At 44.1% G+C, this 26,501-nt stretch overlaps 1 protein-coding gene across 1 annotated transcript in view; it reads left to right on the top strand.

The window, feature by feature from the left end:
• LOC142312891 (uncharacterized) overlaps positions 1-26,501 on the top strand; it is a 63,020-nt gene that overhangs the window by 16,371 nt on the left and 20,148 nt on the right. Inside the window, exon 8 of the mRNA XM_075351877.1 lies at positions 2,191-3,362. Within this exon, the coding sequence (XP_075207992.1) occupies positions 2,191-3,362 (1,172 nt within the window). The remainder of the gene's footprint in view (positions 1-2,190; positions 3,363-26,501) is intronic.

Below are 26,501 nucleotides of genomic sequence, written 5' to 3' on the forward strand. Positions count from 1 at the left end.
CAGAGATTCTTCATGAGTAATCATTTCAACACTGCACCTGGAATTGCAAGGCAGTTCAGCACTCAACAGGGTAAGGATCTGTCTCGTCATACAGTATCACGATGTTTAAGAGTATTTGGACTAAAAACATCTCATTAGCAGAAAAAAATCAAAAGGCTGGACTCACCTTTGGTGAAGAGCATGCTGTGTGGACAGAGAAGTGGTCCACAGTCCATTGTAGTGATAAAAAAAAAAGTTTAATATATTTGGGTCTGATGGGAAACATTATGTTTGTCAACAAACTGTGCATACACTGAAACCCAAAGTGTGTTAAGAAGTCAGTGAAAAGTGGTGAAGGAAGTGTCATGGTTTGGGGACTTGTTTTCTGCAGCAGGAATTGGACCTCTCATACACCTACATGGCAGTGTGTGTATTAGAACATTCTTCAACAACACGTGGTTCCTTACTTGCATTCATCACTCAACAGCCAGCAATTTTCATGCAGGACAATGCACCCTGTCACATAGCAAAAAATCCTTGGTGACAAAGTAATGACCAAGAAACCCACAACGGCCAAAGAACTCTGGAAGAAGAGTGGACCAAAGTCACACCAGAGAAGTGTGAAAGACTAGTGATGTCCTGTCATTCAAAGCAAAGGCCTGTACACTTCCTACTGATTGGTGGCTTTTGTTACCTTCAGAAAATGTAGTTCTAATCTTTCTCTGTGCTACAGTCATTACTGCTCTCAAATTATGATCATCAGGTTTTGGTCAAATAAAGATTTTATGTTGATAAACTTTGGATCTTTTGTAAAACATTCTTTTAGTGGCATGGTGTACCCCTTACAAAAAAAGACCTCAAATGTTAATCAATGTAGATTACATTATTTCTGAAAATAGCAAGTGATCATATATTGTTCTCTAATTTTGCTCTCCAGTGTACATCACAGGAGGGGCTGGGGGCATATACATCACAGGAGGGGCTGGGGGCATATACATCACGGGGAGGGCTGGGAGGAATAGGCATCACTAGGGAAGCTGGGGGCATAGACATAGCTGTCGGGTACACACAGCACTAGAGGTACTGACATCACTTAGGGGCACATAGATCAGTGGAAGGTATATACATCACTGGGGGGCACAGACATAGCTGGGGGGCACAGACATTGCTGGTGGGTATATACATCGCTGGAGGGCATAGACATTACTGGAGGTCAAACATCCAGGGGGGGCACATACATCACTGGGGGTATATATAGCTGGGGGGGCACAAACATTCTGGGAGGCACAGACAGCTCTGAGGACACTGGGGAAATCCAGACAACCCTCGGGGCACAAACAGTACTGGTGGTGCTGGGGCAGCCGCTCCTCTTCTGTGGGACGGGAGCGCATAGCATGTTCAACCCACCACAAAGTACATCCTCATGCATTGCAACGTTCAGCATTGACTGCTGCTTTGGGTTTAAATAGCCGGCAGCCCGTCCAACCTCTGCAGAATCTGCCTGATAGCCAGAGGTTCCCCCACCCTAGGTTTACTGGATACAATTGCTCTGACTCAATCAGAATTTTTAGATTTAGAAATGCAGCAGAGCTGAGAAAGCTAACCCCGCCCACACCTGGCTCTTTATGATTGTGAGCCCCAATGGGGACAGTGTTGCCAATGTATGTAAAGTGCTATGGAATTAATAGTGCTATATAAATGAATAAATATTATTATTTTATTTTTATTATTATTATTATTATTGTTTATGTACAATATCTATAGACAGTGAGCTGGTAATCACAGGAGGAGAGTGTCTGACTACCTGGCGCAGGCAATGTAGTCTAAGCAATGATAAGGTCCTGGTGCCAAAACAATCATTGCAAGTAAACAACAGCATGCAGCTTAATAAGAGACGCATCACTGAAATCTGTATTTTTACCACTACAGTATACTGTATTGAGATTACATAGGAAAAACATGCTGACAGATTCCCTTTACCTCTCTTTACTCCACTGAAAACACATTCGCACTTGACAGAATCAAATATGTATGAGTAAGATTGATAAGGGGCATTCCGTCCAATTGAAAGCTTTACTAACTTGATCATTGAAATTTACTACATTATTTGCTTGATATGATTTAAATATAGTAATGTTATAAAATATCTACATGATATTAAGTTTATCTTATCAAAAAATAGATATAAAACATCAGTTTTATTCTTGGCAGGCAACTGTATTAGAAGCTCGGAGGGATGTGCAATTTCAGCACATTTTAAAACAGAACACCACGTAAACATACGTAATATTTATGAGGAGCATAACATCAATTCAAAAGATCTATCATGTGAATCTCTTCAAGAAGTATTATCTCCCGATTCATCACAAACTATTAGGAAAAACAAAAGTCACAGGAGGGATCCTGAACATCAAAAATCTTACACAGTGGAAAAGACACTCTCGTGTAGAAAATGTGGGAAATGTTTTATAGATAAATCAAGTCTTGTTACATACATGAGAAGCTCCAAAGGAGAGAAGCCATATTCATGCTCAGAATGTGGAAAATGTTTTAACCGAAAATCAAATCTTTTTAGACATCAGAATATGCATTCAGAGAAGAATCGATTTTTATGTGTAGAATGCAAGAAATGTTTTACACGGAAATCAAATTTTGTTACGCATCAAGCTCACACAAAAGATACTTTATATTCATGTTCTGAATGTGAAAAATGTTTTACAACTAGTTCAAAACTTGTTACACATAAGAAAATCCACACAATGGAGAAGCCATATTCATGTTCTGAATGTGGGAAATGTTTTACAGTAAGTTCAAAACTTGCTATACATCAAAGAATTCACACAGGGGAAAAACCATATTCATGTTTGGAATGTGGGAAATCTTTTACAGAGAAGTCTCATCTAAATAAGCATGAAATAATTCACACAGGGGAGAAGCCTTTTTCATGTTTAGAATGTGGGAAATGTTTTAACCAAAACTCTAGTCTTGTTAGACATGAGAGATGTCACACTGGGGAGAAGCCATTTTCATGTTTAGAATGTGGGAAATGTTTTACACATAAATCAGAGCTTGTTACACACCAGAGAATCCACACAGGGGAGAAGCCATTTTTTTGCTCTGAATGTGGGAATTGTTTTAGCCAGAAATCGAATCTTGTTAGGCACACAAGAATTCACACGGGGGAGAAACCATATTCATGTTCTCAATGTGGAAAATGTTTTACAGAAAAATCACACTTTATTAAACACGAGAGAATTCACACAGGGGAGAAGCCATTTTCATGTTCGCAATGTGGAAAATGTTTTAACCAAAGATCCATTCTTGTTAGACATGAGAGAACTTGTAACACATCCGACCAGTCACACAGAGAAATAGTAACATTGATATTATGAATATGGAGATGTAGTAGAGGAAAACTACATCTTATTATATATAAGAGAGATCACACAGAGGTGAAGTCATTTTTATGGTGAAAACGTGAGACCTGGTTTAAGCAGAATTCAAATCTTCTTAGGGTAGGTGCTCAGTGCACTTGAGGCCATTGTCAGTACTATTAGCCCAGATAGAATACTCCCTAAAGCAGTTTACCATACTGTACATTTGAATAAACCTTATTCAGATGTGTAACTGACATATGGAGGTAAAATGAACACACTATTGCCTACGATCTGGTAAATGGAGGTTAATGATAATGATGTTAGAGAGATTGTACTCTTACAGGTAACTTTTCTTCAACAGCACAGTTCATTGTAAAATAACAAACTGCTTTACTTACCCGCCCCAGGTCCATCGCTATATCTCTGCCACAGGCCTGGTTTGTCTTGTTCAGCTGCAACAGTGGCAAAGTACGCTTTAGATATGGGAGAAGATATTTTTATGTGCAGAATATGGGAAGTATTTTAATTTAAAATCCACAGAGTCAAAATTGTATTCAATCTGTAAAATGCTTTTGTCCCCAATTGTAATTTTAAAGATCTCACACAAGGAAATAGGTACCGTATTTTTTGTTTTATAAGACACACTGGATTATAAGACGCAATCCAAATTTAGAGAAGTAAAAAAGATAAAAATGGGGTCCGTCTTATACTCCGGTGTTGTCTTACCGGAGGGGAGCAGCATTGGTGGTGAGGCGGGTCACAGGAGGCAGAGGTTGTGCTGGCAGCAGGTGCGGGTCCGTGGCTGCAGCACCGGCAGGTCCGTGGTGTTAGTGACGGCAGCAGCGGTGGGTCAGTAGTGGAGCAGGTCGGTGCGTGTCCGCGGTCCCGGTTCAAATAATGGCGCCTGGAGCGGCGCATGCGCAGATGGAACTCTCATCCAAGGGCTCCATCTGCGCATGCACTGACTCCCGGCGTCATCATTTGAACTGGGACACTCACCGCACAGCCAACGCAGTCCGCCCAGCCACCTGCACGCACATAGTTGCAGCCAGTAGGCCGCCCGCCTGCCCACCCGCACAGAGAGGGAGTCGACACCGACAGGCACCCGGCCGTCCGCACGCAGCCACAGGCACCCGGACGCCCGAACGCACCCTGTTGCTGCACAGACAGGACCCCCGGTAAGCTATATTCGGATTTTAAGACGCACCCCTCATTTTCCTCCCAACTTTTTGGCAGGAAAAGTGCGTCTTATAACCCGAAAAATATGGTATTTACTTTTGCTTCAAATGTTTGTAAAAAAAAAAACCCAAACAAAACTATCAGTCACAATCAAAGCAATTTCATATGTTCTTCAAAAGTAATGAGCAATTTAGAGCATAAAATTACAATTAGGAAAAGTTTGCAATCACCATTAAACATTTGTTTTTCATAATTCTAAGGACTTTGATAACACAGCCATATATCAGCCATATGTAAAAGGATATTTCACGTTGTTACATGTCAAAACGTGTGGTTAGTTACCAATTGTTAAGACATTTTTGTTTATATGTATATGGTATATTAACTTATATGTAACTTTACTTTAAAAACTTTGGGCTATCTTTCTTTATTCTTTCTAAGCATACCCCAGGTTAGCTGCTGCTAGACATAGAATCAACTCAGAGATATAGGTGAATAAATCTGCAAGAAAGGGAGAAAAGTATCGAAGCAAAACGATAATGGTGAGTTTAGAATCTCATTTGGTGATGTTGTGCAGATAAGGCACAACTTCATATATGTGTATGCTGAAGCCAAGAAAGGGGTACATCCGAAATGGTATGCTTTAATGAAATCTAATTTCAATTTATAATTTAGAGGATCAATTGAAAACCATTAACTACTCTCTAAAACATAACATTTATTATATTCATATTAAAATACTATAGCAATCAATACAAGATTGGAAAAATTTCCAGATATATCAAGAGACATCAAAGTCGTGATTAGTGATAGTTCAGTGAAGTCCTAATATAGGTCAGTGGGCAAAGGGTGTACACCACCAGTTGTATTTAGTTAGGTATATAGTTATGATAAACTAAGGGGGTCTAAATACTCCCTAATGTTAACCCTACCTGGCAACGGAGGTCAAAAACACCTTAATTTTTTGGGTGCCCCCCGTTCCTCGGCGGCTAGCCCTAATTGCCCCTGTCACTATAATGATAATCTTATCCCACCACCAGAAATTAATGTGCTGGAGTGCAGATTCAGTCATATGTCATAATAAAATTCAATGCACAGGGTTATATCCAAATTTCATGTAAATACTTGAAATTTCAATTCTCAGTCTAGAGATTAACCTGTAAGGCTGTATAGCTGAGAACATACATAAATTAATGGGTCTAATCAGAATGATGGACTTATGGTCCCGGTACTTATCCTGCCAGGACTAGCTTGACCGCAGCTTGATCCCGACGCGTTTCCCCCCAACGTCTTGGGGTTCATCAGGGGATATCAGTATATCAAATTATTTTTAATAAATTTGGGCCATCAATCTATAATGAAAAGGGGTAAGTATTCCTTAGTTACATCTATGACACTTTGATTAACATATGACCCATAATGAATTGCACATACCTCCTCATCATATCAATCCACGTATTAGGAATTCTGTATAGTCCTCATGTGGTTCAGTTAGAGTTCAATTGGAGTTCTGTAACCCCCCATCATCCGATATTCAATATAGATAGTGTAAGAGCCCCCAGCAGCAATACTCTGGAAGACTCTGCAGCTAGTGAGTGCCTGCAATGGCAGCGTTTCACTGCTGCATCCGATCCATATGTCTGGTGCGCGTACTAGATTAGTGTATATAAAGGGTAATGCTTCCCTCCCCCAAATCCACAGGCAGGATCTGTCATTTCCGTTTTTCAAATTCCCGCCCGTGGGCGGTGTTATTGTCACAGATAGTATCAATCAATCATTGGGCGGCCAGACCATGTGGTCCGTAGCAACCCACGTGGGACGCTTCTTAATACCGCCTCCTCATTCATTATGATGAGTGCAACAGGGAAAGTCCACATTGCTTATCCGGTTAAACACCCACCCAGAAATTCATTGGGCGGCCAGACCATGTGGTCCGTCGCGACCCACGTGGGACGCTTCTAGATACCGCCTCCTCATTCATTAAGATGAGTGCGGCCAGGAAGGTCTATACTTGGTTTTCCGGTTATACGCCCACCCGATCATTCATTGGGCGGCCAGACCATGTGGTCCGTAGCGACCCACGTGGGACGCTTCTTAGTACCGCCTCATCATTCATTACGAAGTGTGCAGCAAGGAAAGTCTGCACTTCCTACAGAGTACTCCTACGTTCCGCCCGCCCAATGAATACACTTTCTCTATAGGCGGCGGAAATGCTGTGTGCTGCAGAAAGTCTGACAGCATAGAAGCTACGTTCCAGCTGATAACAAAGTTAGTTCTCAGAAATGCTCAGGACTATGTAGAGATTCCTCAGTCGGAGGATTTTGTTATTAGTTGTGGTGATGCATTAAATAGGTCTCAATAGTAACTATTATTATCAAATTGTCCCATCAGAGCACGATTGATATAGTTTCCATACTGTCACATCTATTTTTCCTCCACAGATACCATAATATTGGGGTATTATATGAAAAATAGTCATATATACCAGCTCTATATTAATTGATAACATCTTTCATCCTTTATTATTGTTTTGTATAGGAAAGTAGGGGGGGGGTTTAGCAATTAACCACATAATGCATTACGAATTCCAAATTCTAGGTCCTTATACAGTATCAATCTCCTATATGGAGGATGAGGGGAGTGCAATTCAAACGTTATCTACATTTTATCTCATATCCAAAAAGGATTAACACCCTTCTCCCAGGTGTATTACTGGAAAAAATTAGTCTATAATCCAATATATCGGGGTTTTTTATTTATAAGGTGAAAAAGACGCCCTTGTTAGATAAAGCTGGCAAAACTGAGAACTTCATTCAGACCTCTAGGACTGAGTGTATCAAGCAGATAGGTCCATTTTGCCTCCCGCTGCAGGATTCTTTTATCCCAATTGCCCTTCCTTGGAGATTTCGATATAACCTCAATAACCTGAAATTGGATGGATTTCGGATTTCCCTGGTGGCATTGTATCACATGTCTGGCAATAGGTGTATCTCGCCTGTGTAATATGTCTCCCAGGTGTTCTCCTATCCTTATACGAAGCTGGCGTTTCGTCTTGCCAATATAGCTCAGTGGGCACGAGCACGTACACCTATAGACAACTCCCTCTGTCCGACAGTTGGCAAAACTATTGATAAAAAATCTTCTGCCTGTAGTCAGATTAACAAAGGTTTTTGTCTGGTCAATGTATGGACAATAGCTGCAAGAGCCGCATCTAAATGTGCCAATCGGTTTGCGATCCAGCCAAGTTCCCTCCCCTCTTTTTTGCTCAAAATGGCTATGGACCACCATATCTTTAATAGTCCTCCCCCTTCTATAGGTTACGCTTGGGTAAGGGGTGATAAAGTCCTTTAGATCAGGGTCTGCCTGTAGAATACCCCAATATTATGGTATCTGTGGAGGAAAAATAGATGTGACAGTATGGAAACTATATCAATCGTGCTCTGATGGGACAATTTGATAATAATAGTTACTATTGAGACCTATTTAATGCATCACCACAACTAATAACAAAATCCTCCGACTGAGGAATCTCTACATAGTCCTGAGCATTTCTGAGAACTAACTTTGTTATCAGCTGGAACGTAGCTTCTATGCTGTCAGACTTTCTGCAGCACACAGCATTTCCGCCGCCTATAGAGAAAGTGTATTCATTGGGCGGGCGGAACGTAGGAGTACTCTGTAGGAAGTGCAGACTTTCCTTGCTGCACACTTCGTAATGAATGATGAGGCGGTACTAAGAAGCGTCCCACGTGGGTCGCTACGGACCACATGGTCTGGCCGCCCAATGAATGATCGGGTGGGCGTATAACCGGAAAACCAAGTATAGACCTTCCTGGCCGCACTCATCTTAATGAATGAGGAGGCGGTATCTAGAAGCGTCCCACGTGGGTCGCGACGGACCACATGGTCTGGCCGCCCAATGAATTTCTGGGTGGGTGTTTAACAGGATAAGCAATGTGGACTTTCCCTGTTGCACTCATCATAATGAATGAGGAGGCGGTATTAAGAAGCGTCCCACGTGGGTTGCTACGGACCACATGGTCTGGCCGCCCAATGATTGATTGATACTATCTGTGACAATAACACCGCCCACGGGCGGGAATTTGAAAAACGGAAATGACAGATCCTGCCTGTGGATTTGGGGGAGGGAAGCATTACCCTTTATATACACTAATCTAGTACGCGCACCAGACATATGGATCGGATGCAGCAGTGAAACGCTGCCATTGCAGGCACTCACTAGCTGCAGAGTCTTCCAGAGTATTGCTGCTGGGGGCTCTTACACTATCTATATTGAATATCGGATGATGGGGGGTTACAGAACTCCAATTGAACTCTAACTGAACCACATGAGGACTATACAGAATTCCTAATACGTGGATTGATATGATGAGGAGGTATGTGCAATTCATTATGGGTCATATGTTAATCAAAGTGTCATAGATGTAACTAAGGAATACTTACCCCTTTTCATTATAGATTGATGGCCCAAATTTATTAAAAATAATTTGATATACTGATATCCCCTGATGAACCCCAAGACGTTGGGGGGAAACGCGTCGGGATCAAGCTGCGGTCAAGCTAGTCCTGGCAGGATAAGTACCGGGACCATAAGTCCATCATTCTGATTAGACCCATTAATTTATGTATGTTCTCAGCTATACAGCCTTACAGGTTAATCTCTAGACTGAGAATTGAAATTTCAAGTATTTACATGAAATTTGGATATAACCCTGTGCATTGAATTTTATTATGACATATGACTGAATCTGCACTCCAGCACATTAATTTCTGGTGGTGGGATAAGATTATCATTATAGTGACAGGGGCAATTAGGGCTAGCCGCCGAGGAACGGGGGGCACCCAAAAAATTAAGGTGTTTTTGACCTCCGTTGCCAGGTAGGGTTAACATTAGGGAGTATTTAGACCCCCTTAGTTTATCATAACTATATACCTAACTAAATACAACTGGTGGTGTACACCCTTTGCCCACTGACCTATATTAGGACTTCACTGAACTATCACTAATCACGACTTTGATGTCTCTTGATATATCTGGAAATTTTTCCAATCTTGTATTGATTGCTATAGTATTTTAATATGAATATAATAAATGTTATGTTTTAGAGAGTAGTTAATGGTTTTCAATTGATCCTCTAAATTATAAATTGAAATTGGTTTATGATAATATGGCTGGCTTCCTATCGGGGCCATTAAATACGAATAGGTGGCTTAGTGATGCTGAGGAGGTTTTCTCAGATAAAGCCCTAGAAATCACAACGACTGGCAAACCGAATCTTAAATCAGTATTTTTGGAATTACAAACGGCCTATATTAACAACACAAAATCTTGGTGGGAGGTCCAGTCACTGGAGCATTATATTAAACACAACATTGTGCCCAGGGGCCTCAGGGTTAATATTATACCAGCTGAAAGAACCAGAACACCGCAACTCATTAAGAGGTGGGAAGAAGAGTCTTTGGCCTCATCTCTGAGATTCATGAATATACTGTTGGAGGAGGAGAGGTGTACACTGGAAACAACTCAGAAGAATTTACACACAATTAGAGAAGAGGCCCTTAAATTTAAAGGGGACCCTGAGTTCCAGACAAAAGAACTGACATTACAGGCCACCATAGATAAATATCAGCAGAATATAAAAAATCGCAAACATAAGCGGTTTATTAGAGACCTCGAGGATTTCAAACACAAGCGAGCCTTTAATTGTCAGGAAGGGACAGGGGATATTTCATCTTCTGACATTTCTGATACGGAAAACAGACCAAGGGACCCTAGACCAAGGGCTAACAAAAATAGGGGGGAAAGACAGAGAGGGGGTAGAAGACGATGGGAACAATTGGGAAGCAGGGACCATCAGGGACCCCCAGATTATCAGGCTGCGGGAGGATCAGGTCAATCATCAGTACCCTTACCCTCTTATGGACCCTCTTCCTATACCCCCTCATCTCAACCCCAAGCACCAGCACCGTCCTCTTTTTTAGGGATGCGAGACCCTTATACATTCAGGGAAAGATATCCCAGAAATGTGAGGAAGTGGTAAAAATATCTGCAAAAGAGGGACATCAGATTTATAACTTGTCCACTTATAGGTTATCAAAAACCGAAGAAATGGTACTGAATAGAGGCCTATCTTTCGTACCGACCACACATTTTGATTCTTTTACCTGGATTAAGGACATTGAACTCTTTCTAAGGAAGCTTAGATGGAGAAGGTTTTTTAGATTGAATGATTTGGCTGAATGCCGTAAATTAGGAATCCCTTTGGAATCCTTGGAGGACGTCAGGCTTTTGGCGGGCCTGTCGGAAGGTGACAATAATTCAATTGGTATAGGTCCATTCACTGATCTAAAATCAAAAAGTAAAAAGATGCCACCCGTTACGGACTGTAACAGTTTAGATATTTTTTCAAAACTAGTGGCAGATGAAATTAGGAACATCAAACCAAAAATGTCTAACTGTGAACCCAACCTGACACCTTGTGAGAGGGAAGCCCTCTCTAACCTGGAAAAAAATCAATTGATAACCATAAAGCCCTCAGATAAAGGGGGCAACATTATAATTATGGACACACCAGACTATGTGAAAATGTGTATCAGAATATTAGCGGATAGAGATACCTATGCTGTCCTCACGTTGGACCCTACTAGGGAATTCATGTTAGAACTTGAAAGCATGACATCAAAAGCCCTGGATAAATCCCTGATTTCTAGGGATGAATATAACTTTCTTAACAATCAATTTCCGACTATAGCTACGTTCTATTCTACCCCTAAGGTCCATAAAGGCCTTCACCCCCTTAAGGGACGACCAATTGTTTCGGGTGTAGATGCATTGGGACAGAACCCAGGCATATATCTCGATAAAGTACTTCGCCCCTTTGTCACAACGCAACCATCCTACATTAGAGATACCACAGATTTACTGTGTAAACTGGATGGAATACAACTAGATGCCAATACCATTCTGGCATCAATTGATGTGGAGCAGCTGTATAGCTGCATTCCACATGACAAGGGGCTAGAGGCGGTACAATTTTATCTGGATGCGAGAGGGAACCAATTCAGGGAACACAACGCATTTGTGATCCAACTTCTCACATTTGTACTTACCCGAAACTATTTCTTATTTAATAACCGATTCTACCACCAGCTCAGGGGCACCGCGATGGGGAGCCCCTGTGCCCCCATCTATGCCAACATGTTCCTGGGTTGGTGGGAGGATAGGGTGGTCTTTGGGGACGGGGATGTCATATGGGGACCCCAGATTACATTCTGGGGTCGTTACATTGATGACATCCTCGTCCTCTGGACGGGGGATGCAAGAACGTTTCAGGAGTTTGTTGCTAAACTTAACACCAATCAGCTAGGCCTAAGGTTCACGTACGAGATAGGAGGGGACAGTTTGACCTTTCTTGATACAAAAATTTACAAATATGAAGATGGTACTTTGGGCACGAGTGTATACCGCAAACCAACAGCTACTAATAGTCTCTTAAGGTGGGAGAGTCACCATCCCTTACCGCTACTCAAGGGAATACCAAAGGGGCAGTTCCTTCGTGTTAGAAGGAACTGTTCATCCCTCAGTGAGTTTAATAAACAAGCACAGCAATTGGGCGACCGGTTTAGAGCAAGAGGCTATCCTTCCCATGTCATTAAAACGGCCTTTAGATCGGCACGAGATACCAACAGGAGAGACCTATTGACCCCACGTGCGAGACCAGCCACTGAATCGATTACAAGACTTATTGGATCATATGACGACCAGAATCATAGAGTTATTAATATTCTGAGACGTCATTGGGGTATTCTACAGGCAGACCCTGATCTAAAGGACTTTATCACCCCTTACCCAAGCGTAACCTATAGAAGGGGGAGGACTATTAAAGATATGGTGGTCCATAGCCATTTTGAGCAAAAAAGAGGGGAGGGAACTTGGCTGGATCGCAAACCGATTGGCACATTTAGATGCGGCTCTTGCAGCTATTGTCCATACATTGACCAGACAAAAACCTTTGTTAATCTGACTACAGGCAGTAGATTTTTTATCAATAGTTTTGCCAACTGTCGGACAGAGGGAGTTGTCTATAGGTGTACGTGCTCGTGCCCACTGAGCTATATTGGCAAGACGAAACGCCAGCTTCGTATAAGGATAGGAGAACACCTGGGAGACATATTACACAGGCGAGATACACCTATTGCCAGACATGTGATACAATGCCACCAGGGAAATCCGAAATCCATCCAATTTCAGGTTATTGAGGTTATATCGAAATCTCCAAGGAAGGGCAATTGGGATAAAAGAATCCTGCAGCGGGAGGCAAAATGGACCTATCTGCTTGATACACTCAGTCCTAGAGGTCTGAATGAAGTTCTCAGTTTTGCCAGCTTTATCTAACAAGGGCGTCTTTTTCACCTTATAAATAAAAAACCCCGATATATTGGATTATAGACTAATTTTTTCCAGTAATACACCTGGGAGAAGGGTGTTAATCCTTTTTGGATATGAGATAAAATGTAGATAACGTTTGAATTGCACTCCCCTCATCCTCCATATAGGAGATTGATACTGTATAAGGACCTAGAATTTGGAATTCGTAATGCATTATGTGGTTAATTGCTAACCCCCCCCCCCCCCCCTACTTTCCTATACAAAACAATAATAAAGGATGAAAGATGTTATCAATTAATATAGAGCTGGTATATATGACTATTTTTCATATAATACCCCAATATTATGGTATCTGTGGAGGAAAAATAGATGTGACAGTATGGAAACTATATCAATCGTGCTCTGATGGGACAATTTGATAATAATAGTTACTATTGAGACCTATTTAATGCATCACCACAACTAATAACAAAATCCTCCGACTGAGGAATCTCTACATAGTCCTGAGCATTTCTGAGAACTAACTTTGTTATCAGCTGGAACGTAGCTTCTATGCTGTCAGACTTTCTGCAGCACACAGCATTTCCGCCGCCTATAGAGAAAGTGTATTCATTGGGCGGGCGGAACGTAGGAGTACTCTGTAGGAAGTGCAGACTTTCCTTGCTGCACACTTCGTAATGAATGATGAGGCGGTACTAAGAAGCGTCCCACGTGGGTCGCTACGGACCACATGGTCTGGCCGCCCAATGAATGATCGGGTGGGCGTATAACCGGAAAACCAAGTATAGACCTTCCTGGCCGCACTCATCTTAATGAATGAGGAGGCGGTATCTAGAAGCGTCCCACGTGGGTCGCGACGGACCACATGGTCTGGCCGCCCAATGAATTTCTGGGTGGGTGTTTAACCGGATAAGCAATGTGGACTTTCCCTGTTGCACTCATCATAATGAATGAGGAGGCGGTATTAAGAAGCGTCCCACGTGGGTTGCTACGGACCACATGGTCTGGCCGCCCAATGATTGATTGATACTATCTGTGACAATAACACCGCCCACGGGCGGGAATTTGAAAAACGGAAATGACAGATCCTGCCTGTGGATTTGGGGGAGGGAAGCATTACCCTTTATATACACTAATCTAGTACGCGCACCAGACATATGGATCGGATGCAGCAGTGAAACGCTGCCATTGCAGGCACTCACTAGCTGCAGAGTCTTCCAGAGTATTGCTGCTGGGGGCTCTTACACTATCTATATTGAATATCGGATGATGGGGGGTTACAGAACTCCAATTGAACTCTAACTGAACCACATGAGGACTATACAGAATTCCTAATACGTGGATTGATATGATGAGGAGGTATGTGCAATTCATTATGGGTCATATGTTAATCAAAGTGTCATAGATGTAACTAAGGAATACTTACCCCTTTTCATTATAGATTGATGGCCCAAATTTATTAAAAATAATTTGATATACTGATATCCCCTGATGAACCCCAAGACGTTGGGGGGAAACGCGTCGGGATCAAGCTGCGGTCAAGCTAGTCCTGGCAGGATAAGTACCGGGACCATAAGTCCATCATTCTGATTAGACCCATTAATTTATGTATGTTCTCAGCTATACAGCCTTACAGGTTAATCTCTAGACTGAGAATTGAAATTTCAAGTATTTATATGAAATTTGGATATAACCCTGTGCATTGAATTTTATTATGACATATGACTGAATCTGCACTCCAGCACATTAATTTCTGGTGGTGGGATAAGATTATCATTATAGTGACAGGGGCAATTAGGGCTAGCCGCCGAGGAACGGGGGGCACCCAAAAAATTAAGGTGTTTTTGACCTCCGTTGCCAGGTAGGGTTAACATTAGGGAGTATTTAGACCCCCTTAGTTTATCATAACTATATACCTAACTAAATACAACTGGTGGTGTACACCCTTTGCCCACTGACCTATATTAGGACTTCACTGAACTATCACTAATCACGACTTTGATGTCTCTTGATATATCTGGAAATTTTTCCAATCTTGTATTGATTGCTATAGTATTTTAATATGAATATAATAAATGTTATGTTTTAGAGAGTAGTTAATGGTTTTAATGAAATCTGCCATGACAGGTTCTGATAGATAGCAATTTAAAGGTGAGGTATCCAGGTGCTGAGCGCTCCAAAACAAATGACAAAGATCACTCACTAATAACTGATCAAAACAAAAATAAAGAATAATGTATGTAAACTACAACACGGCTGCAAACAGCATTTTGTCAGCCTCACCCAGGACCTCTCCCAGAGGCTCCATCAACAGCCCAGCACTATCCCTGCTGGTTGCAGTCTCCCTCTCCATGTGTCAAACAACAGATTCCATTAAATCTCTCATGTGACCTGTCAGACACATCAAACACACTGATGGGTGGGGTATGTACGTGGTCAGACCCATCCATTTCTCCAGCCACCTGTAATCCTGACCCTGTCTATACAACAGCAAACATTTATGGTACTAAAAGTACCAGCACTCCTGAGGATTACACCACTTGTCACTTGTGGTACATACCAGCCATTAATAATGTAGTTGGTCGCCTTCTCTCAGTTATTATAGTGAGTGGTTCCATTGGGGTCTAATCTGAATCACATTTTTGAAGGATTTACATGGAAACCCTGATATAAGTGCTGAGTGTAGATTATAAGAATGTGATCTCAGCCTTAGGCTATGTGCCCACGTAGCATATTTTCATGCAGTTACGCTGCGTTCTGCACTGCAGCGTAACTGCATGCGTCCTGCATCCCCAGCACAGTCTATGAAGATTGTGCCTAATCCATGCCCACGTGGCGTATTAGAACGCAGCGCTTCAGCTGCTGCCAAACCGCTGCGTTCTAAAAAGCAACTTGTCACTTCTTTCGTGCGCTTTGGGTGCAGGTTCACTCTGTCTATGGAAGAGGCTGCATCCAGAGCGCATGAAATCGGCTTTTCATTACGGACTGTTTCTGCAGCGATTTGAAGTGCACATGTGCTGTTCAAATCGCTGCAGAAATTTCTGCAGGGACAGAATGCAACGTGGGCACATAGCCTTATAGTAAAGGCGAAAAATAAAAGTTGTGTACCACAAAATACTAACAATTAAAAACCCTAACTACACAAAATCAGCTCCCACTCAGGTCCGTCATTTGTGACTGGAAATATTGTGGGTTCTCATGTTACTGGTAAAACAAAGATTTTGGAAAAGTGATATGCTCCCACCCCTCAAATAAAATCAAGTAAAATCTGCGCATTCAAATCCAAATGCCCCCGTCATTTTTAGCCCCACACTGTGCCTAAAACACAGACAGCAGACACATTTTTAGCATTACTGGGAGAGCCCATTTAACAGTTTATGGGGTGGGTGTCTCCAGAAGATGGGCACAAAATATGGGGGCACAGTGTATGGGAGCTAAACTGGCAATTCTCCAGAAAAAAATCTGTGGCGTGGATGTTACATAATAGTCACTGCAGCCATAGATTAATTTATTGAGAGGTGCCATATCTACAATGGGGGTCACTCTTGGGGCTTTTCTGCTGTTCTGGCACCTTAGGGGTCTGCAAATGTCGCCCGCAAACTATTTTAAAAAAATATGTGCTCCAACAGCCGGATATTGCTCCTTCCTACTCAGCCCTGCTGTGTGGCCAAACTGTAATTACTGATTACCTATAGCACATCACCGCATTTGAGAGAAATTGCACAATAAATTGTGGAGTCTAGTTTCACCTAATAACCCTGGTGTAACTAAAAAATGGGCATCTAATAAAAAAAGAAAAAATTACCACTAAACTTTTTACAACCCAATGTTATCATATACAGTGAGGCACATTGGGATTCAAAGTACTTACTACACCCCTAGAATAATTCTTTAAGCAGTGAAGTTTCTAATATGGGGTTACTTGTAGGGGTTTCCGCTGATCTGGTACCGCAGGGGCTCGGCTATTAGCGCCAACAATCTATTCAAATAGAGCCTGCGTTCTAAAACCCAAGTTGTTCTCCTTCCCATCGGATCCCCGCCGTATACTCAAACAGTAGTATTCAACCAGATATGGGGTACAACCCTATTCAGTAAAAATTGCACAACAAATTGTCCTGTCCATTTTTTCAATTACCCCTTGTGTGAATTAAAACTTTGAGGCTAAAATATCGGAAAAAACATAATTTTTTCATTTTCATGGCCCAATCTTTATAAAATTCTGTGATGTAATTTATGACAAACACACTTCCTGAAGAAGCCGGGTGAACCCCGTGTCAAGGTGTGGGCTCTTATCACTGCAGCATCATTCACTTTTTATGCCAGGTTGGTAACAGTGTATACTGATTTTTTTGTAATAATGTTGTAAATATCCACATATGACAGCAGCAATTATAGCTGGTATCTTTCTGAATGATCTACATCCCATTGCGGATGTTATTGATTTTTTACTTGGTCAAGAGGACATATTTACCAATTTTTCTATATTGTTAGCTGTATTTACGACAACTTACATTAATTAAGCGCATTATTGATATTTGATCTGATACTGCCCCATAGATGATACTTTGTTTATATTTAAATACTATTTGGTATTTTAACCTTTCTTTGTCGCTCCTTATTGGGAGACCCAGACAATTGGGTGTATAGCTATGCCTCCGGAGGCCACACAAAGTATTACACCAAAAGTGTAAAGCCCCTCCCCTTCAGCCTATACACCCCCCGTGCTGCCACGGGCTCCTCAGTTTTTATGCTTTGTGCGAAGGAGGTCAGACATCCACGCATAGCTCCACAGCTTAGTCAGCAGCAGCTGCTGACTATGTCGGATGGAAGAAAAGAGGGCCCATAACAGGGCCCCCAGCATGCTCCCTTCTCACCCCACTCTTGTCGGCGGTGTTGTTAAGGTTGAGGTATCCATTGCGGGTACGGAGGCTGGAGCCCACATGCTGTTTTCCTTCCCCATCCCCCTTAGGGCTCTGGGTGAAGTGGGATCCTATCGGTCTCCAGGCACAGGAGACCGTGCTCCATCCACAGCTCCTGAGGACTCTGCTGGATAGGAGCCGAGTATCGTTCAGGGACATGGCCCTGCTACTTTGAGGTACTCTGTGTCCCCGTGGGGACCGCGCACAGCAACACTCCAGCATTGCTGGGTGTGCTAGTGCACCGGGGACCGCGGCGCTGACTGCGTTTGTGCCATTACACACTGCAGCGTTGCTGAGTGTGTTAGTGTATGGGGACTGCCGCGCTGACCGCCGCTACCATTGTTATCACTGTGGCGCGGCTGGGACTGTTAGTGCGCCGGGGACCTCCGCGCCGACCGCGCTTATACGGCGGCCGCGCTTATAACTCGAGTCCCCGGCTTTTGCGGCCTAGTCTCTTTTTTCTTCCCGCCCCCAGCCCTGCCAGTCAGGTGAAGGGCGGGACGCTGTACAGGACGGCAGCACTGAGGGCTGGAGCATGCTTTGCATACTCCACCCCCTTCACTGTGCACAGTGGGGCACTAGTTCCCGCACTTTCTGGGTCACGCCCACGGCTCCCTCCTCTCCTCAGGACGCCGGCAGCCATTACTGTCAGCTCTGCTAACGCTGGACAGGGGAGACAAGCTCAGGGAGACCCAGGCAGGAATTCGGGTGCCCACACAACCGCTTTGCGCGGGCGGTAAGCAGCACCTGTGGTGCTGGCCCCACTAGTGCAGTAGTGTACTTATAGATTATATGATTATAGGCTATACGTTACACTGTATGGTGCACGGTTGTTTTTTTGGCTATATACCCTCCTGTATTGCTCAGAGGCGACAACAGCATGTCGTCCACAAATAGCAAGGGTGCCAAAGCACAGACTTACTATGCTGCCTGCGCAGCATGTACGGCTATACTGCCGGCAGGGTCCACTGACCCTCATTGTGTGCAATGCTCGGCCCCTGTGGCACTTACTCAGCCGGAGCCTCTGCTAAGGGTGGCCCAGGGAGAACCACCTGTTAACACTGTCCAGGTGACAGGGACGGAGTTTGCAGTTTTTACTGAAATACTTTCTGAGACTATGGCTAAGATATTAGAAGCCTTGCAGTCCAGGCCGGCATCTCAAGCCATGGGCACTGTGGAATCATTGCCCCCTGGCCCCCCTCAGTTGTAACAACAATGTTCTTCCGGGGTGTCTCATAGATCCCAGGGTGAGGTCTCTGACATGGAACGCAGCCCCAGACCGACTAAGCGAGCTCGCTATGAAATCCCCTCGACATCATCACAATGTTCAGGGTCTCAGCGAGAGGACTCTCTGTATGATGAAGCGGAGGTAGCTGATCAGGATTCTGATCCTGAAGCCGCTCTCAACCTTGATACTCCTGATGGGGACGCCATAGTGAATGATCTTATTGCGTCCATCAATCAAATGTTGGATATTTCTCCCTCAGCTCCTCCAGTGGAGGAGTCAGCTTCTCAGCAGGAGAAATTCCGCTTCAGGTTTCCTAAGCGTACACCGAGTATGTTTCTGGACCACTCTGATTTCAGAGAGGCAGTCCAGAAACACCGAGCTTGTCCTGATAAGCGTTTTTCCAAGCGCCTTAAGGATACACGTTACCCCTTCCCCCCCTGACGTGGTCAAGGGCTGGACTCAGTGTCCCAAGGTGGATCCTCCAATCTCCAGACTGGCGGCTAGATCCATAGTTGCAGTGGAAGATGGAGCTTCACTCAAGGATGCCACTGACAGACAGATGGAGCTCTGGTTAAAATCCATCTATGAAGCTATCGGCGCGTCTTTTGCTCCAGCATTCGCAGCCGTATGGGCGCTCCAAGCTATCTCAGCTGGTCAGGCGCAAATTGACGCACTCACACGTACGTCTGCGCCGCAGGTGGCGTCCATAACCTCTCTAACGTCGGCATTTGCGTCCTACGCTATTAATGCTGTCCTGGACTCTGCGAGCCGTACGGCGGTTGCAGCCGACAATTCGGTGGCAATTCGCAGGGCCTTGTGGCTACGGGAATGGAAGGCAGATTCGGCTTCCAAAAAGTGCTTAACTGGTTTGCCATTTTCTGGCGACCGTTTGTTTGGTGAGAGATTGGATGAAATCATCAAACAATCCAAGGGAAAGGAAACATCCTTACCCCAGGCCAAACCAAAAACACCCCAACAGAGGAGAGGACAATCGAGGTTTCGGTCCTTTCGGGGGGCGGGCAGGTCCCAATTCTCCTCGTCCAAAAGGCCTCAGAAGGATCAGAGGAACTCCGACGCATGGCGGTCTAAATCACGCCCTAAAAAGACCGCCGGAGGTGCCGCTACCAAGGCGGCTTCCTCATGACTTTCGGCCTCCTCACACCTTCAGAACACCTTCAGTTCACGGCACTGCCATTCGGCCTGGCGACAGCCCCAAGGGTTTTCACCAAGGTCATGGCGACAGTAGTTGCGGTCCTCCACTCTCAGGGTCACTCGGTGATACCTTACTTAGACGATCTGCTGGTCAAGGCACCCTCTCAAGAGGCATGCCAACACAGCATCAACGTTACTCTGGAGACTCTCCAGAGTTTCGGGTGGATCATCAATTTTCCAAAGTCAAATCTGACACCGGTCCAATCGCTGACATATCTTGGCATGGAGTTTCATACTCTTCCAGCGATAGTGAAGCTTCCGCTGGACAAACAGCGTTCACTACAGACAGGGGTGCAATCTCTCCTTCAAGGTCGGTCACACCCCTTGAGGCGCCTCATGCACTTCCTGGGGAAGATGGTGGCAGCAATGGAGGCAGTCCCTTTCGCGCAGTTTCACCTGCGTCCTCTTCAATGGGACATCCTACGCAAATGGGACAGGATGCCGACGTCCCTAGACAGGAACGTCTCCCTCTCTCAGGCAACCAAAGCTTCCCTTCGGTGGTGGCTTCTTCCCACCTCATTATCGAAGGGGATCTGTTGCCGCTGGGGGATGCCGGACGTCGACCTAATGGCGTCACGGCACAACAACAAGGTCCCAACATTCATGGCTCGATCTCAAGATCACAGAGCTCTGGCGGCAGACGCCTTAGTTCAGGATTGGTCGCAGTTTCAGCTTCCTTATGTGTTTCCTCCTCTGGCACTGTTGCCCAGAGTGTTACGCAAGATCAGGGCCGACTGCCGCCGCGCCATCCTCGTCGCTCCAGACTGGCCAAGGAGGTCGTGGTACCCGGATCTGTGGCATCTCACGGTCGGCCAACCGTGGGCACTGCCAGACAGACCAGACTTGCTGTCTCAAGAGCCGTTTTTCCATCTGAATTCTGCGGCCCTCAACCTGACTGTGTGGCCATTGAGTCCTGGATCCTAGCGTCTTCAGGATTATCTCAAGAGGTCATTGCCACTATGAGACAGGCTAGGAAACCAACGTCCGCCAAGATCTACCACAGGACGTGGAAAATATTCCTGTCGTGGTGCTCTGCTCAGGGTTTTTCTCCCTGGCCATTTGCCTTGCCCACTTTTCTGTCCTTTCTTCAATCCGGATTGGAAAAGGGTTTGTCGCTATGCTCCCTTAAGGGACAAGTCTCTGCGCTATCTGTGTTTTTTCAGAAGCGCCTGGCCAGACTCCCACAGGTACGCACGTTCCTGCAAGGGGTTTGTCACATCGTCCCTCCTTACAAGCGCCCGTTAGAACCCTGGGATCTTAACAGGGTGCTGATGGTTCTTCAGAAACCACCGTTCGAGCCAATGAGGGATATTTCGCTCGCACGCCTTTCGCAGAAAGTGGTTTTTCTAGTAGCAGTCACCTCACTCCGGAGAGTGTCTGAGCTAGCAGCGTTGTCATGCAAAGCTCCTTTCCTGGTGTTTCACAAGGACAAGGTGGTTCTGCGTCCGGTTCCGGAATTCCTCCCTAAGGTGGTATCCCCTTTTCATCTCAATCAGGACATCTCCTTACCCTCGTTTTGTCCTCATCCAGTTCACCAATGTGAAAAGGATTTGCACTTGTTAGATCTGGTGAGAGCACTCAGACTCTACATTTCTCGTACGGCGCCCCTGCGCCGCTCGGATGCACTCTTTGTCCTTGTCGCTGGCCAGCGTAAAGGGACACAAGCTTCCAAATCAACCCTGGCTCGGTGGATCAAGGAACCAATTCTCGAGGCTTATCGTTCCTCGGGGCTTCCGGTTCCCTCAGGACTGAAGGCCCATTCTACCAGGGCCGTGGGAGCGTCCTGGGCCTTGCGACACCAGGCTGCGGCTCAGCAGGTGTGTCAGGCAGCTACCTGGTCGAGCCTGCACACTTTCACGAAACACTATCAGGTGCATACCTATGCTTCGGCAGATGCCAGCCTAGGTAGGCGAGTCCTTCAGGCAGCGGTTGCCCACCTGTAGGACGGAGCCGTTTCGGCTCTATTATGAGGTATTATTTACCCACCCAGGGACTGCTTTTGGACGTCCCAATTGTCTGGGTCTCCCAATAAGGAGCGACAAAGAAGAAGGGAATTTTGTTTACTTACCGTAAATTCCTTTTCTTCTAGCTCCAATTGGGAGACCCAGCACCCGCCCCTGTTTTTGTGTACACATGTTGTTCATGTTGAATGGTTTCAGTTCTCCGATATTCCTTCGGATTGAATTTACTTTAAACCAGTTTATAATATTTTCCTCCTTCTTGCTTTTGCACCAAAACTGAGGAGCCCGTGGCAGCACGGGGGGTGTATAGGCTGAAGGGGAGGGGCTTTACACTTTTGGTGTAATACTTTGTGTGGCCTCCGGAGGCATAGCTATACACCCAATTGTCTGGGTCTCCCAATTGGAGCTAGAAGAAAAGGAATTTACGGTAAGTTAACAAAATTCCCTTCTTTCCAATAATGTTTTACTATTTTATTATACTTGTGGGCTTCATGCATCTTGTATATCCTTTAAGGATAATGAGTTCCTGACAAGATCCTGACAAGATCCGTAGGAAGAGACTTGAGACAGAGTACTCGCTCCTCACTTTTTACCAGATTTTTACCTGTGAATTGAGAATTGAGAATTTTGAGACTGAATGCTCATTCCTGGCAGAGAAAGAAGCATATTTCTGTAATAAGATATATTACAAGGTTGCTTATTTTCGTGTGTACTATTGATTTATGAGTGGGGAAGGTGAATGACAGTTAAAGGGGCTTTACACGCAGCGATATCCCTAGCGATATCGCTGGTGAAAGCACCCGCCCCCGTAGTTTGTGCGTCACGGGCAAATCGCTGCCCGTGGCACACAGTATCGTTAGGAGCCGTCACACGCACTTACCTGCCTAGCAACGTCACTGTGGCTGGCGAACCGCCTCCTTTCTAAGGGGGTGGTTCTTGTGGTGTCACAGCGACGTCACTAAGCGGCCGTCCAATAGAAGCGGAGGGACGGAGATGAGCGGCCGTAACATCCCGCCCACCTTCTTCCTTCCTCATTGCCGGCGGCCGCAGGTAAGCTGTAGTTCGTCGTTCCCGAGGTGTCACACATAGCAATGTGTGCTGCCTCGGGAACGACGAACAACTTGCGTCCTCGACAATCAAAGATTTTTTGGAAACGAGCGACGTGTCAACGATGGACGATTTGGTGAGTATTTTCCATCGTTAACGGCCGCTCGTTGGTGTCACATGCAACAACGACGCTAACGATGCCGGATGTGCGTCACAAAATCCGTGACCCCGGCGATATATCGTTAGATACGTCGTTGCGTGTAACGGGGCCTTTACTCTTTAAAATCTGCTGGTTCTACTAGTCTCCTGTGTGGCTCGGTCCTTGGTGGCTCCTCTCCAGTGGCTTACAGATCTTTCCCTAGACACGTGCGCAGGGAGAAACCTGTCACTGGAGGAGCGAGCAAGGAAGAAGCTGCCTATCCACTTTGCCTCCTATACACTATATTTTTTCCTGAAATGCTAGTGTTTCAGAATCAAACATACATGGCTGAAATCATACACGCGGTGTCTGATACATTCTGCCGGTGGATCAGCAGCATATTTGAGCTGTCAGATTCCCTTTAAAGTCGCCCCTCATTAGCATGTTAGTACGCCCCTGTGGGCATGCTATCATGCTAATGAATACGCAGCGTCACAGGATGATCTCACCTCTCCGCCGCCATCGCGTCCGACGGTGATTTCGGCTCAGTGCGCATGACCCCGGAGATTGGGTCATGCGCACTATGAAGCCAAGTGTACACATCCTGGCTTCAAACTGATGTAGTGCACGTGACCCCGGAGCTGAAATCCAGCGATGGCAGCGGAGAGGTGAGTGAGATCGTCATCTGATGCTGCGTATTAATTTGTATGATAGCACACCGACAGCTACTAACATGCTAATGACAGGCGACTGACCGGGGAACTAATGCCCAGGGGACTAATGCCCTCGCTCATTAGCATATGGTAAAAGATCTTTAGAAATACTTTTTCTAAAGACCTCTTTGTCTATGCTAGTGTATACAGGCATGGTTAGACAGGGATTAGCAATATGCACCCAGAACTGCTCGTGGTTCTGGGTGCAAATTGCACCTGACAGGTTCCCTTTAACTGCTTTCCCTTGCAGCACCAAACTTCTAATGTGCACTTTCTATCCATGCTAACTCATATCAGTTTTCGGAATCCTACTGTATATCACCATGGTAGGAGACAAAAACTAATTTTCCAGCTCTAATATGGTTCTGTCCCACTGTTCAGACCTGTTGGATTGAAATACAAAACCTTTTCTCTGCGTTGATTTAGAGGTGAAGGATCCAAGTAAGACACCCTAAGGCCGGTTTCACACATCCGGCTTTTTACCGTTTTGCCGGATCCGGCGCTCTCCCGTACAGTTAATACAGTACAATGACAGCGCAACAAGCGCTGGTCACATGCTGTCATGTGACCGGCGCATGTGACCCGGAAGTTACAGCGCTGTCATTGTACTGTATTATCTGTACGGGAGAACGCCGGATCCGGCAAAACGGTAAAAAGCCGGATGTGTGAAACCGGCCTAAGGAGTCAGTGTGAGGAAGCTGCCAGGCTTCCATGAAGAAACCTCATGGAGAGGTGTGTGGACTCACATTAGTGAATGTGTAGAGAGACTGCTAAATCTCCTGAGAGGAACGGATTGGGAATCCGTGTTAATCCGGACTGGAGTCAGTGTGATCGCTGATTCATCCACACTTAACTGGACTGGAAAACCGTGTTTTGTTTATTTTGCCTGGAAAGCCAGAAGAGACTCATGCTACTTTACAAAAGCGGTTTATGCGCCTGGTTTTTATAAACCTGATTTTCGGGAGGTTTAATGAACCAAGAATAGTCAATATTTTTATTTTTGCATGGTTCATAAAGACGGCTTTATTCTTAATTGTTGCACTATGAATTGAAGATTTATTTTGGTACTATTTGGGTTAAAAACAACAAAACAGAACAAAGTATATGGCCAAAATAATGATTATCTTTATTATATAGAATACAATAAAATTACAATTAAAAAGTGGTCAGACAGGTGTAGAGGACCAACTAGACCCGATATTCCATTCAATGTTGGTAAATTGCTTGCCAATTGATATAAGAAATAATTTATAAACCAAATGGCAATATATAAAGGGCAAAAATAAGTGACAGTAAAATAGCAGCCTACTACTGTATATTAAGAGGGGTATAAATTGTATATAATGGTATGTATACATTGGATAATACACTAAATTGCACTATAAAATAATTATAAAGATAAATTATAAAATATTATGAATTATAATAATTTATTATGAAATATAATAAAGTACTAGTGACTAAATTAACGAAGAATCAATATAAAATAATTTTATAAAGGGCAACGTGCTAATCACATTTGGGAATCAATTAGAACCTTTTGTAGTAGAAGGAAGGAAGAAAAAAAGTGCTAGGTGCAAAACATGTAGAATCCAAATTACGGTGTCCAAGTTTTAATTTCATTAAGAATATATAGGATACACATAGAGCTATGAAGCTGTTAATAGCGATTTAAATGGCCCAAAGCAAAGTATTAAGAAGGCTGAAATTAGAACGTCACTTACAAGGGTCTGTTTGCTCCTGCCACTCCGACATACGTTTCATGTATGACTTCTTCAGCGCTCACTATTTTTCGGTTAATAGCTTTTTTTATCGCTTTTTATACAGCTTTTTCAGATGCAGAATGAAAAAAAAAATAGCAATTCAGTTAATCTTTTTATATTTTTATTTTGCATGGTTCATAAATGATAAGACCAATTTATTCTTTGGATCAAAAAAATTACACCTATACCAAATTTCATAATTTTTTATGCTTTGGTACTTTTCCACACTAAAAACATTATTTTACAAAACTTAATTTGTTTTTGCATTTTAAAATTCTGAGAGCTGTAACTTTTTTTTTTTTTTTGCCCAATGCCCAAGGCTTGTTTTTTGTAAGATGATTTGGCATTTCATGTATACAATTTTTTTACATGTCTTTTTGATCACTTTTTATAACATTTGTGTGTGTCAGTTTGATGCGGCGATACTAATTATGTGAACTTTGTTTATTTTTGTTTTAACCCCTTCACCCCCGGCCACTAAAACACCCTAATGACTGGGCTATTTTTTGCACTTTTGACCAGTGTCAGTTTGACAGGTTATAACTCTGGTACGCGTCAACGGATCCCAGTGATT

The sequence above is a fragment of the Anomaloglossus baeobatrachus genome, chromosome 5 (assembly GCF_048569485.1).
Source record: "Anomaloglossus baeobatrachus isolate aAnoBae1 chromosome 5, aAnoBae1.hap1, whole genome shotgun sequence".
Taxonomy (NCBI): Eukaryota; Metazoa; Chordata; class Amphibia; order Anura; family Aromobatidae; genus Anomaloglossus; species Anomaloglossus baeobatrachus.